Genomic DNA, 14,982 nt, shown 5'->3' with positions numbered 1-14,982 from the left:
ATTTTACATAAAGGCAGATGATGGCACATAGCCCAAACTTTTCAGCTCTCCATACTGAAGCACACCATCTTCCAGAAAAATCATAGAGTCAGGTAGATTGGAAATGACCTAGAAGATAATTTCAGAAGCATTCCTTAGGTAGGATGTGACAAATTCATTCTGTGTTTCAAGATGATAGCACACTTCAGTTGGGCAGGGCAGTAGCATGGTTCCACCTTAACAGCTGAAGACTGAAAATATTGCAGTGTCTGCATGGGCAGATGCAGCATTTCATACAAGTAACTTCTCCCTGTATTTACATGAGCAAGGAAGAGGATTCTGGGAGGAAGGAACTGGATGGATGTTTGGAGACAGACTGACACATGAAGCAAACTACACCGTGCAATGGAGAGCTGGGACACCAGAATGAACGTCCACGACATGGACAGGCCAGAACCAGGTCTGCTGGTGTCCTCCATAGCTGAGGTTATTATTCTATGGTATCCACGCAGGGGAGAAGAGGCAAAGACCAACAGACTGCAGAAGGAGTTGGCACACCCTGTGTGCCAGGTAGACCTGAGCCTCGGGGGCTGGTCAGCACACATTGCCAAGAAGAGTCCTCCATGGGCCCATGAGAGCGTCCACCACAGGGGAGAACTAAAGGTGAAATCAGACAAGAGGATCAGGCAGCAGACAACCGAAAAAGAGACAGGCCTTTGTCAAATTATGGCTGACTTTAAAAGAAATGAGTTTTTCCTCCCTGGGGGCTAACAAGCTGCAGTGTGAGTGACAGTGATGGATCACAAGGCAACCTGCAGGTCATGTGGCCCACAGCAAACAGCTGGATGAAAGGCAGAATGAAGGGATATGACAGATTCTTCAGGAGATTCAGAGTAGAATTTATCGTATTTTATCTGGGTCAGGCATCCAGTCCTGCCTCAGCAAGGTCCTTGGGTTCCCCTTTCATCAAGGGAGAATGGCAAGCATCCATCCAAAGGCGAGTCAGACATGTAACAGCGAGAGACAGGATGAAAGATCTAAAATAAGCCCCCATGCTGAGGTGTAAAGCACTTAGACTTAAACAGGGGGCAAGCAGGGAGAGATACACTGAGCTGCTGCTGCAGCTGGGAGCATTTCTGATGCTGGATTAATTCGTCCATTTATAGGCCTTGAAGGCTAGCAGCTTCACCAGAGAGAAAACTAGCAAAAAATAACTAGGGAAAAGAGAATGAAGGTTAAATTATGCAGTTGATTTAATTTGTTCTCTTCCACTGTGTTTTTCTGGGGGAATAAAAAGCCAAGTCTTGAAGTCCCACTGTGAGGGATCTGTTCCCCTGTATGAACAGGTCCGGACCTTGAAGTGCCCTTGTTCAAGCTTACTCTCAGCTAGTTTGAATACATTGTTACTTTGCCAAAATTAATAGTGTGGATGCACTTGGAGTCACACTGCTATGGCTAGTAGAATGCAACAGAAAAGTCCTAACCCAATCCTTCCTCAGAACTCCTGAGGTTTTTCAGCATGTTGGATGGACATTTCACAATGACTCAAATCAACACCTGACTGTCTTGCAGCAGTGGGTGACATTATATGAACTGGCTTGATTTGTGTTTCAGTATAAAGCTACTTTGCTATTAGCCACTGTGGCTAATTGGCTAAAGAGAAAGAGTGAGGGGGTTTCCCACTGAAGCTGTGTCCTTTTCCTTATCACCACCCCACCTTGTCTGGGAAGATGTAAATAACAAGTGGATGATTCCTTTGTAGCCACTAACTCCTGCATTTCCCTCAGTGGCAGGCAGGGACAATGACCAGGAAACCATAATACAAATTTGTAACACCTTTTTAGTTTGGTGTCTGGATGGCATTTCTTTAACAAACGTTGTCCAATTACCTTTCTTTTTTAGGATATTATTAATTATCTCTAGACTTCTGGGCTTTGTACTCTGTGACAGGGTAGAAAAAATACCTTGTTAATGCCCTATCTTGCTGGTGCAAAATGCTAGCAACTGCTATAGACAGAATTGATTTTACAGTTCACATTTCTAAATAATATTAGAAAAATCATAAGTAGGGTTCCCATTTAGATATTAGAGGGGGGTCTCTTCAGGAAAAAAAGGAAGGTGAGTGGATTATCAGACCATCAGATTCTCAGACAGCCCTGGCCTTGAAGGCAAGTGAAGAAAGGGTTTCCATTCCCCAGCCCAGACTTATGTGGATTCTGAACCTTCAGCAGCAGCTACAGAGACAGCCAGACAGCGCAGAGACAGAAAACACCTGTCACACACCCAAACCATAAGCTTCTGCTTTAAGCAACAACAGTTCTGGTATTTTCTACTTTTTCACAAAGCCCAGTACCAAAAGCAAGACCTCATTTTGTGGATCACTAAGCTAAGCTGCATCAGTGACCTTATTTGAACAAGTGGAAAATACCTAAAGGCCAAACAGCAATGGGGAAAACACATTTCAAAGGATTATAAAATGCAATCTGGAAGAATACAAGACCAAGGAGAACATGACTTCATTATGTTTAAAAAATCAAAGATTTGTCCATAAATTATTATGCTTGCAAAAGGCAAATTTTGAGGCCAGCAATTTCATAGGAAAATGCAATACATCAACCCAAAAAAACCACAAATTGAGATTACAGCTGCTTCTGTAACTCCATGAACAAAGCTCCTGCAAGTAACTGGGAAAGAAAAGAAGGGAAGGAAAGAAGAAAAAGTGGTTCTAAAAACTCCTCATGATTCTCCCTCAAAGCAGAGAAGTTATCAGAGGGGCAGCTGTAGACTTGCAGCCACATCAGCTCACCTGTGGATGTTGGGAATACTCGCCATATTCATAATACCATAGTTCATCATCACCAGGACAAAAAGATGAATGGAATACCTTGAAGACAACAAAGTCAGTATTTAGATAATTCCTATTTTACCTGGAAGTGCTGGCAGTTCAGAGCAAGAGAATAATTTTCCACGCAAATGACATCAATGTGATGTCATATCAGGCTACCAGTAAACCTGGATTATCACAGGACATCTTTATAGCCTGACTATCCACCACAGACTGATACTTATTTAAAAGATATTATCCATGTGTTTAACTGAAAGAGTAGCCTGGCTCAAAGTGCACATTCAAGTTGGATACATCTTTTCCAGAAGAGGTATCTTCACAGCAGACTTAACTTCCAGAACAAACATCACAAATTAAATTAAATACTTCATGTAAAAATACTTTTATGAGTCACTTTACTTTGAGGGTTTGGAATGGCTATGTTGGTTAGAATATTTTTTTAAGGTAGCACTAAGAGCCTTCAGATTAAAAAGATGTAATCCAAAAAAAGCTGATATAAAGTTTAAAATTATTTTTACCCAAATCTTGTCTAAATGGCGGCTAAATACTCACCACCCAAAGCAGAAGACAGCAAAGTATATTCCAAAGAGGGTGGCAAATGCGTGGCGAACAGCAGAGCTGGCATGACTGGGGCTCAAGTAAATACGAAACCAAAACGCAGCCAAAAGTGCAAACAGTTGACAGGCTACAAAATTGATCTGTAAAAGACAAGCAAAACAAAAAACTGTTTTGATTCTTGGAGGAGGAGGAGGAGGGGGAGGATTCTCTCTGTTCTCAGAACAATTAAGAGCAGAGGTAAGAAAAGGGGAGAAAGTAATGAGCTAGGAATCTTTCCCTTCTCAGCGTTCTCACTTGTGAACTCATGTGGTAACTTTTCTTGGCCAGTGACAGAAGGGGTTAAACAGGCACACAGCCTGAAGCAGAAGCAGACAAGGAAGGTCAGGCTCCAGCTGCCCCAGGGTACAGCTGGGCTCTGTGGTTCTCTGTCTCCTCGGAGGAAGGCTCTGCTCTGCTGCCAGCCTGGCCCAGGTGCAGGGCACATCATTCCCCTTCTCTGTCCTCTTGGCGAGGGCTAGGGGCCAGGAAGCAGTCTGGGTCTCTGAAATATTACCCCAGTACCTGACTGTCCCCCACCCCAACACAAGGGCAAAATCAACAATGCTGATGTGACACTGCTCGCTAGCAGTGAGAACAGGGCAGCCACCCTAGATGAATTCCTCCACTCCACAGCATCTTCCACACATACCTTCCAACTCCCCACTGTTTTGTGGTTTGAGTGCAAAGAAAACAACTCCATCATCAAGCAGACACCTAAAGGAATATGTTTCTCAAATGTTCTTTGGCTACTGCATGTGAAAATCAGTCTGGCCTTGCTGCAAGGAGGTAGTGATGGCAGTGGGAGCACAAGACATGCAGAGGGCAAACAGAACAGGAATAGAGGCTATTCTTGTCAGACACAAGGACAAGCAAAAGCTTCAGTGTCCTCCAGAGCAAAACTGACATCACACTGCCTTCTTCAAGTCACCTTCTCTTTGACAGCCTCAGCAAAAATCCCAGAAGTCAGAGGAAAAACAGATCAAAGTCAGAGTCAAAACAGAGCCAGGAGCTGTCTCTAGCAGAGCAAATACACCACTGGGATACAACATCCTTAAGTCCAGCCTGAACCCTGGGCAGCTGGAGGGAAATTCATTTATTCAGTCACAGTGTTGCAGTCCTGTTTTTTGGCTTTTTTCTTTTTAATCTTTTGGGGTTTTTTTGAATTCACCCTGAGCTCTCCAGCAGCAAGTCATCCCAGACCAAGCAAAACTAAGCAGGCTGCAACATTTAAGCAATCACTTGGATTAGAGGATTATCCGAAGCTATCAGTCCAGGACAGGATAATACATCTCACTCGGAAATGCTCTGACATGCTGGCTGTCCAGGGCTGGTTGGATTCTGCCAGGCTTCTTGTCAAAAACATTTACAATGTGTTTAACAAGATACTATAGCCCCAAAGTGCTTTTATTCTGGTGGACTACGTCCAACATGGTGTTGGCTGTTCATGAAAATGCTTCCATTAAAGGTTTGTTGGCTTCATTGGTGCAGTTGCTTTATTTCAGTGATGCAGGCAGTCATGCAATAGAATAATGCAATTATTTAAATATTTAGGTATGCTGAATTCTAGTTGTTTGGAGCAGACAATATCAATTTATTTCTTGCTCATGCAAGCAACCAGCATTTAGAATAAATAGTATCACAGAATTATAACCAAAGCGAGTATTTTTCATTTTTAGTGCAAGATCTGTAGAACAAAAAGAACAAAAGAACAAAATTGCACTGGTCTCACAAAACCCAGATGCTGTAGTAGAAATCCTGAACTTGTCTCTTACCATAGAGTTACATTCAAAATGCCAACACCTTGCTCCCACCCTTCCACAGACAGAGGTGCAGCAGAAACCACTGAAGCCCCTACAGGGCTGCTCTAATTGCATCCTTTCCAAGCAAGTTCCCAAAACTGATGGGTGCCCACTCATCAGTGACAGTTCAGTGAACCTTAATCCCCCCATCCTGCTCCAGCTTGGGGTCACACTGGCACATCCAGTGCAGCTCAACTCTGTGGCATGCAGAGCTTCTCTGATCTGGTGTAAAGGAGGAAAGTGCAAAGACTCACAGAAACTGATGGAAGGAAAGTGCAAAGACTCACAGAAACTGATGTGGTTGATTGTTTGAAAGACAATACCCCCTCTGTGCAGCGCCACTCATGGAAACTTTACACCAGGAAAAGCCATCACGATAAGCAGGCATTTGTTTTTTACTTTCACCCAGCTCTTGTAAGCCCAGTTTGAGATGTTAAGGATGCTGGGATCTCACATACATATGCTCACACACACAGCATAAGGAAAGTGCAAGATCCCAGAGTAGACACACCTGTAACATCCTTTAAACAGCTAGGGCAGGGAATGACAGTGGCAGCACCAGCAAAAAATGTGGCAGAGACTTCGTCACAAGTTAACATCCAGCAAAGGACAGCGCAGCAGCCTCACATACACGTGCTCATGCTTGCCTTGGCCTTTGAGTATGTGTTACCTGTGCAACCAACCATGCCACTGTCACACCTTCATTTTGTTGTGCAAATTAACCAAGACAATTAACCAAGACTCCGTGCTCTTTTTGCAAGGGTCAGTGCAAAGCCTTGTACCAGGGCAAATCATTGCCCTTATGTTTCAATGAGTTTTGGTTTATAAGGGTTGTTCCTGCACAGCAGCCAAACATCACAGACCCAATGCACTCAGCAAGCAATAATCTGGCAACAGACCAGACTTGCTCTGTTCTACACTGTGGAGATTCTCAGTTCAGTCAAAGAGAATTCTCCCAAGCTTTAGGCCTGAGAAACTTAGAGAGGAAGAATGAAAACAATTATTATCTCCCTTTCTGTTCAAGTTACTTATAGATATGTACCTTCAGAGTGTGCTATTCATAGTTCACCAATACTACACAAGGGAATAGAGGGATGCAACAGCTTTTCATATAACTCCTCTACTTAGTAATTTCTAGGTACCATTTTAAACACATGCAGTGTTCACATGCATGCACACAAAGGCTGACAGTTCATCTGACAGTGACTTTACTGCATTCCATTTGACATTAGTTTTATTCTTCATTCGACATACTTAAGGCATCCAAGTAAACAGATCCCTAAGAATTTACCAAATGTTGTGCTGCATCACAAGTGAACTAAGTCATGCTTTCCTTCCTTTCCCTTTCCAAAGAGAAAAGGATTCATACTATTCCCTTTTGGTTATTTCCACTGTTGCTAAAAACATTTTATAAACAGAAAATTCAGGGCTTCTGAACACTGATGAATGGTGTCCAGGCAAAAACAACACGGAAATAAAAATTATATGCCAATTAACCTTTTACAGCATTGCAAGACATTTGACACGTGTTTTTAGCTAGCCACATCTCTTTGGTGTTGCCACCAAAATTTTGCACATCTGGTTTCAACATGCTAGCAGAAAGGAAACACCTTTGCTTTTTACAGTCACTTTCTTCCATGCTGTAGAGAATAAGAAGTAATAAAATTAGGAACCAGAGCACATGATATGCTGCCAAAAGAAGACAGTATCTTCCTTTCATTTTCCATGATTAAACACTGGAAGACAGAAAGGCAGTCTCATCACAGTATTCTGCAATGACATCTGGAAGACTTGTGTCTGAGTCACAGCCAGCTGGAGACAGTCTTGCAATACAGAAACAAGATATCCACACTTTTGGAGAGAGAGAAAATCTGGAACAGCTCCAGCACAACTGAGTCGATCGTTATTGTTGTCTGCTTAATTAATCCTTTAATTCTTTATTAGTCTCAACTTTAAAAGGCTTGATGGATCCAGAGCAGGTATGAACAACAAAGGAAAAACATAAACTGTAGTTCCTCCCTGTATTCTTTCAAATTCTGTAGTAGCAATAACTCAGCAGTGATGTTTAGATAGCAAATCTGAGTTTTACACAAAGTTAGCAATCAGGTCAAACCAACCCACCAAGCACCCATGATGTTGATGCAAGAATAGCCAAACACAGTGGTTTCAAGATGCCCCTATTGGATTATGCTATAATCCAATCCCTCAAAGTACATAAAAGGTCATTTCCATCTGTCTTGAGTCTTTGTATCTTCTCCCATTTTTAACAGGATGAAACTTGGCAAATATTGGACTGGTGCTGTGTGAAGGGGAAGCACTAACTCCTAGGGATTTGGAACCACCTTTTAAGTCATCTCCATCAACAGGCAGGGCCTTTTACATAGCAAAGTCATCTCCTCAACTTCCTAACCACTCTCAGAGGAAATCCAAACAATTTTTTGCTCAGTATTTTATTTGATCCAATTAACCACTTGCAAGTGGGCACTTCTGAGGGCAAATGCCTATTGTCAAATCACAAAATAAAGGTTCCAAATACCTGGAGTTAAATAGGTGCATCTAAAAATTTCACCCTTTGCAGGACATGAGCTTGATGTCAATAATACCGAATAGGAGCAATTATCATTTTTTGTGTTGGGAGCAAACTGGCTCCATGGTGAACGCTGAGGAGGCAAAAAAATAACTCAAACAACAGTAGTAACTTGTCAAATCCCTATAACAGGAAAGTCATGGAGCCATAGAGGATTTCCAAAGAGAGAGGTAAAGTGTTGCTTGGTACACTGAAAAATTACTGAGAAAAAATCCCACAAAAATCTGAAAAGGAGAAAAGAGAAAGTGCCTTTCCTAGCTAGAAATTCTTGAGATGGGAAACAGAAAATATGAGAGGAGACAAAACCTGACCATACACCTTTAAACCAAATCATTACCAAGAGTCTTGGTCACTGCTTCTTGTAGTTGAAGGTAGGCTATTGATACCCAGTTCTGCTCACCCCATAAGCCTTGCATCTGCAAATCTCCCCATTTAAAAAAGTGGCAATACACAGTTGAGAGTTACTAGATCACACTCTAGGAAGAGATAGTTAAGTACAAACACATAGCCTCTTATTTTAGCGCTTTTAACTTTTTCCTTACAGTTAAGTATCAAAAGAAAATATCCTGCATTCTGTTTTGACCACAAAAATACTTTCTTTTTCCTCTACTACATTTTTCCTCCCTTAGGCTTGCAGAAAATTTGATCTCACTTTCCAAAAATCTAGGAGGATGTAACAAATTGACCACACATTTCTCTCCAAACTCCAAATGCCAATTAAGTCTATCACCCAAACCAGACCATCCTCTGTAAGCAGAATTCCTATTAATGCTATTACTCTGACAATCACTAACAGGAGTCACGCTGCTAACTTGCCCCTTGGTGATGACAGGGTGCTGGTGTGTCCTCAAGAGCACACAGTCTGTGGATAAAAACCAGGCATGTTGCACATTCACACACATTCCCAGAGAGAAGTACAAATGTGTTTGAGCACAGCCAGGCGGTCAAAATATTCCCAGCCAGCATCCAGGTCCACGTCCACTTCAACATGTAGCAGATGATGCAGTCAGGTTATAGATATGGCAGAAGATGCCTCTAATTTATTCCAGGCCTTGGACTTACCAGCCAAATGAAAGAATAAAGGTTTAAATCTGCATTTTATTTGCTGGACAGAAGAGCAGAAGCCTCTCACGGTAGTTCGGTAGAAAGATGAAGTTACATCTCATGATCAAGATACTCTGTGGCCATGTACTAATGAGCATCTGACAGCTCCTTTAGGAGATTGTTACAAGGTTTTTATCTGGTAAATTAGACTGTCTCCTCTACTCACAGACTTACCACAGTCAACCAGACAGCTCTTTTCAGTATTTGGAAAAGCATAAAGAACCTTGCTAACAGAAACTACTGCCAGCAATAGCAATTCAAGTCAAATCACTGTCTGTAGAGTACAACAGTGCTCGGGTAGTATTTTGGAAAGGGAATGCCATAATAAAGCATTCCACTCTGCCAGAGATCAGCCCCATCTTCCAGGGTGATGCCTTTCTTCCAAAGAATAAAGCAAGAGCTACAGAAATGCAGTAATTTCTTTTCCATGTTTAAAAGATTATTTTGCACATATAACCAAAGACACCTGGCAAACAACATGTTTAAGTTCACTTTGCAGGAGACATTTCTACTTTGATGTTGAAAAACAGACCTGCTGTTATTAGAGCATTTCATAACATCAAAAGTGTGATATTTAGAAGGGGCATGTTAAGAATGAGAGATGGAATAGTCTTTAATCAGATCTCAAAGATACCTGATACTTGCTGAAATTTCTCAAAATATTTTGATCTTCCAGACTATTTTTATGAACTATAAGGACAAATATCCTCTGCAGAGATCATTTAGCTCTGCACAGGGAGAGGACAAGCATCTCCAAAAAGGAGGGCAATACCATAGAGACCAGGTCAAGTTTCCCACTGCTAGAATTCTGACCTAGGCTTCCATGAAGGAAAAGGATTTGTGTAACACAGTCCATGCAGTTCCCCTTACTGCCCACAGCGGTATTGCTTTGCACAGAACTCAGTGCACTGAGAGCCAGCACAAAGAGGCTTTTATTTGTAAAGGAAGCAGAACTGACTGAAACTTGCAGGATGCTGTATTTTCTGTTCATAGCCAGACACTGCAGACTGCAATCAGCATGGATCAGAGAGGAGAAAAATTAACTTACATTGGGGAAATACTGATTCCACTGCTGACATGTCACATCTCCAGTACCACACAGAAACAACTTATTTCTCTGGCTTTGTGTTGCAGGAGTCCTGTGGAAGATTTTGGGGGGGCAGAAGCAAAGGCTTGAAAATAGAATTTCTGTCATGGGAGAGACAGAGAGAGAAAAGCACATATGCATAACTAATTTAAGATTATTGTCCTCTTCAGAAGCAGCACTAAGTTGTCATAGCCTTGGCATTTTTTGTGCAGTTGGATGCAGAAAATGGAGTTGGTGAAGTAGAATATACGAAACTGACAGTATTTTGGCTTGTTGTGCTGTTTTCCTGGGTAAATTCTGTTTCCCTGCTTACAGGGTCAAATATCCTTCCATGATTTAGACTGTAAACTTGAAACAGATGTTCTTTCTGGATTACCTCTATGAAACCACTAGCAGAATAATCACTAGCAGGACACAAAATATAGTTATAGATTAAACCCTGAGTCATCAAAAATTTTAAAGGAAAAACATTTAAGTCAAAAGTAAGCTTGAGAAGTCAAATCTACATCATAATGCTAAGTCACACTCCCATACACATACCTTTGATAAATTTAATATGTGGACCTGATCCAAAACCAGCTTTAGCTCATTGTCAACAGCTCTCACATTGAGCTATAATGACTCTGTATGTTGAACAGATGTTTAAGCAATGATCATTTCTGTGCAGCAATGTGCTGCCACTACCTGTACCTCATTAATTACTGCTCTCTCAGCAAGTGATGCCAAATGACGAAATTCCCTTGTATCTAAGATAGTCAGCACTAATTCCTACCTGTAATAGGAACAGCAGGAAAATCAAACAATCTGGAGCCTTAAGTCATCCTGGTGGTTCTTTTAAACCAGAATGCCTCTAGGTTATTAGAGGATCTGTCTCGCTTCTTCAGACTGCTCAGCAGTGAGGCAGCCCACTAATTACAGTACCTTTAAGTCCAAAAATACTTTAAAAGAATAATTTTACACACTTCTGTGCCGGTGGAGTATTTCACAGTATTACGTGTCAGACCTGTCTAAAAGCAGAACTAGAGCTAGAAGGTCAGAGTATTTTAATAAGAAGGTCAGGTATTTTAATAAGAAAAGGAAAAGAGGACTGAAGTGTTGTTATCCAACCAAGAAGTTTGGCACACCAAAAATAATTCCAACAAAATTAGCAAGCAAAAAAAACCAATACCAGAACTACCAGCCTTGCTTCTTCACAAAAGAGCCACTTGGATCCAGTACTTTTGATAGGAAAGATGGCATCTTGTACCATCTACCCTCTATCACCACATCACTCCATCACTCCAGCTCTTCTGTCAGGTATGCTCAGAAGGCTCCATTTAAACATATGTAAAGTTAGGAGAGAGATGCTTAAGTGAAAACTAACAGAAGCAAGGAAGACAACTACTCCAGGAGAGTAAGATACAACAAAGCAGACACTTGCGTCCCTGCAAAGCCTTCTCTGAAAGTGCCTAGAACTCTAAGAAGTTCCCAGGGTGGGAGCACCACAGCACTGCTTCCCCCTCTCTTTCTAAGCCACCTGCAGGGCTCAGCAGCTATCTGGAGCTTGGATCCTTGGCTTCCATAATCATTAAATACACCACTTCCCCACCTTTTTCTCACAAAGGAATTCTTGGGTAACAGATACTGACCCCAGCTAGTCTTTTCAGATGTGAGGAGTTCCCCAAATCCCAAACAGGTATTTCCACACCATCTCTCAAGAGCACTGCTGAGCTCCCAATCCACAACACTGTGACCCTTCATCCACCACAGCCAATGGATGGACACCACAGCACCAAAAAGGAAGCAGGACCAAGACAGGTCTCATCAGACAGGATTCAGCTCAAGTTCACCAGCCTCAAGCACTGATCCTGAGATTTCAACCCAGTTTCTACACCTGCATTCTTGAGTAGATAACTTCAAAGAAGCAGCACCAAGAACAGCATCAACACAGACCTGATTTATCTCCCACCACATTTAAATGTTTAGTTTTTAAAAACTTAGAACAAAACACAGTAGGCCAAGCACCTTTTCATTTTGTCTGTGTAACTGATAAATACACAGCTGATTTATTCAAAACACAAAGAAGGAATACAGACAAATGTTTGTCTACCCAACCACCCTTCTGTGACTTCAATGTAAATTATCTTCCCCAAATACCAGTGGGGCTTGCCTGAATGCAGAGATGGCAGGATCCTTATAGCAGTGTTTGTAAAGTCCCAATTCAGAAACACACTTAACTTTCAGGCCAGATGAAAGCCTTGAGCCTGCACATATTCATCAATTTAAAAATAAAACAGTAGGCTTAAAGTGCAATCCGTCAGTAGAATGGGAACTGGCACATCTAAAATATCTTGCCTCATTCTTGCTGCTGCAATGTCTGTGCAATTCTATTTTCAGTTCCTTTTCTATAGAAAAATGTCAGTGGTCTTTAAAAAAACAAACCAATACAAACAGAGCAGTTTTGTTCTCATTAGCCCAGTGATGTCCCAGTAAGTGCACACAACAGAAAGAAACAAATATCAGTAAGGGGGAAAAAATTGCCAACTTGACAGGTTATTTTATGCCAAAAGAAAGTTGTTTTTTCTCCCCACTGTAGAAACTGTCAGCACTGTGCTAAATTTAAGCACATTATCCTTGGAATTAGTGGCTTGATCAAAGACTAAACTTTTCAGACATTGCAATGGTATTATGTAACCCTTTATTAGGCCCTTAAACATAGAAAATCTGGAACATCCTGTATTTAAATACCAAGTCATGTTCATAGGAACTTAGAACAAGGGCACTGTAAAACTAGCCTATTAGGATGTGCTTAAAAACTTTATGCATGGACTTTGCTAGAGAAAAGGATGTATTTTATCTGTCCTTACATTCATCTCCATAGCAGAGCTTGTCCATCTAAATTTCTTTTCATTTCAATGAGGAAAAAAGGCAATTATAGGTTGGGATTTATAAAATTCTGAAGCATAACTCTAAAACAAGTACTTCTACTGTAAAAGTACTCTAGATGAGTAAGTTTAGGTGCAGAAATGTACAGTGCAGACTTATAAACAGTATTTATACTACACACACTAACTTTACCAGAAGCAAAAAGAAATCTCTGGATTGTGAAACTGGACTTCATTTAGTTCTAAGAATAAGTAAGTTTTCAAAAATGATCCATAGTTTCTCATGCTTCAGTTTTTGGTTTCACACTTAAAGACACCATAAAAAGGTTTCATATTCCAGAAGCTGGTATTCTACACTAATTTCAAGTGCCTGAAACAGAGTTGGGATAAAACAAAGCTAAACAAAACTCAAGCCTAAAACCAAATGAAAAAAAAAAAAACCACCAAAAAAACCAAACTATGCCAGTCAGGAGAAAAGCAAGGTAGCATATCTAGTGCTAGATATGTGTGGAAGAGTTTTAGGGTAACCATGCTCCCACACAATGGGTGTAGTCAAACACATTCGGTTTCCTGCTTCCCCAAGCAGGTACTACAACCTCACTTCTTCCTGTCCTATTCCTTGCCTAAGCAGTTTTCTGTCTCAGAAATACACAGGAACAGCACTTGCAGAGGGAGTGAAGAACAGAACAAGTTCTTCAGACAAACATAGAAACATAATATTGGGGAACATCAACACGGAAAGGTGAAGATCTATGTTGCTGTCTCATGCTCCAACCTAGCAAAGTAAAGGGAGCCTATACCCTCTCCAGTAATGCAGTCAACAGAGTTTGGTGAAAGAGGTACAGAAAGTATTCCCAGCTACCTTCCACAGGCAGAAGAGGACACACAAAACTTTTGGGAAGCCAGTAGTGAGGGCCAGGGAAAATGTGCATTGAATCTGCAGAGAATTTTTTTTCTTTAGAATTAATTTTCACTCAGCTCAACTAGATGCACATTAGAGAGGTTTTTCACATGGGGAAAAAAAGAAGGCACAAGGGCAGGAAATATATGCACAGCCACATTTTTTGGCAGTAAACCTTAGTCAGAACCATTTAATTGGGAAATTCAGTTTATATTTAGGCAATTATATTTGCAAACATAAGAGATAGTAAAACTCACTCTTTTTGCTTCCAAAAACAATGAAAACTTTATATTTTCCAGCAGCTTGCTGAGTCACACATTTCCCCCAAGGCACTTGATTCTGCTGGCCAGCAGATTTTCTAGATAGCTATTTTCTTCATTTTTAGTCTATTTCCAAAGAACTTTGTATGTGCTGGTTTTTTTTTTCTTTTTTACTAATTCAAACACAATTATCTTCATTTAATTCCTTTGCTATTACAGTGACCATGTGGAATCTGCAAACCTCTGTTAACTGCCAGTTCTAGATACTCACTTTCACAACCACAAAATACTGGTCCTTCCTATTGTTCTACAGTTTAAAAGTAAAATTATTGCCCTGTGTATTTCAATATATGAATGTTTATCTAACCTTCATTTATGTGGGCTGCAGATTTATTCTTAATCCCTTCAGAATCGTGACAGGAAGAGAAGACACCAACAAAATGTGCACAGTGACAATGTCCTGTTGTGGCTTTTTTTCTCCTTCCTTATTTCTGCTCAGAATTTGCAGCATACTTGCTCCATGGTCATTTATTTTGGATGGTGAACCATGCAAAAAGACAAGAACATAACCCCAGCTGTTTAGTTATGCCTGTTACGAGCACCTTACATCTACAGCAAATATCTCTGAAAGCTGAACTTAGGAGCATGTCTAATTTTAGGCACTCAGCTTCAGACACTATTGAAAACAAGTACCTTGGAGATGACAAGTGCTCAGGACTTGGCACAAGTCAAACATATCAACCACCACTAAACTAACATATTTGGAAATCATCAGTACCTTTCAAAAAAGTCATGCTCTGAAGGAATTTGAGGGGTTGCCCCCTCAAATTAAACAAACAAATAATGAAAACCAAAAAAGCCCACATTTCCTAGTTTTCAAACTTAGCAACCAAATCAAAACAAAAACTAACAGGAAAACACACAGCATGAACAACCGTCAGTTGGTGAATAAAGAAATG

General features: G+C 40.8%; 1 protein-coding gene across 1 annotated transcript in view; it reads right to left on the bottom strand.

The window, feature by feature from the left end:
* The window catches only part of MBOAT1 (membrane bound O-acyltransferase domain containing 1), a 41,429-nt gene extending 30,182 nt beyond the window's left edge, over positions 1–11,247 (bottom strand). Inside the window, exons 1-4 of the mRNA XM_031056964.1 lie at positions 11,180–11,247; positions 9,960–10,050; positions 3,377–3,522; positions 2,786–2,863 (exon numbers count right to left, since the gene is read on the bottom strand). Of these exons, the coding sequence (XP_030912824.1) occupies positions 2,786–2,863; positions 3,377–3,522; positions 9,960–10,050; positions 11,180–11,247 (383 nt within the window). The remainder of the gene's footprint in view (positions 1–2,785; positions 2,864–3,376; positions 3,523–9,959; positions 10,051–11,179) is intronic.
* Between the last annotated feature and the right edge of the window lie 3,735 nt (positions 11,248–14,982).

This window comes from Geospiza fortis, unplaced genomic scaffold, assembly GCF_000277835.1.
Source record: "Geospiza fortis unplaced genomic scaffold, GeoFor_1.0 scaffold104, whole genome shotgun sequence".
Taxonomy (NCBI): Eukaryota; Metazoa; Chordata; class Aves; order Passeriformes; family Thraupidae; genus Geospiza; species Geospiza fortis.
Note: the sequence above shows the minus strand (reverse complement) of the source record. Positions and strands in the feature narration are given on the sequence as shown.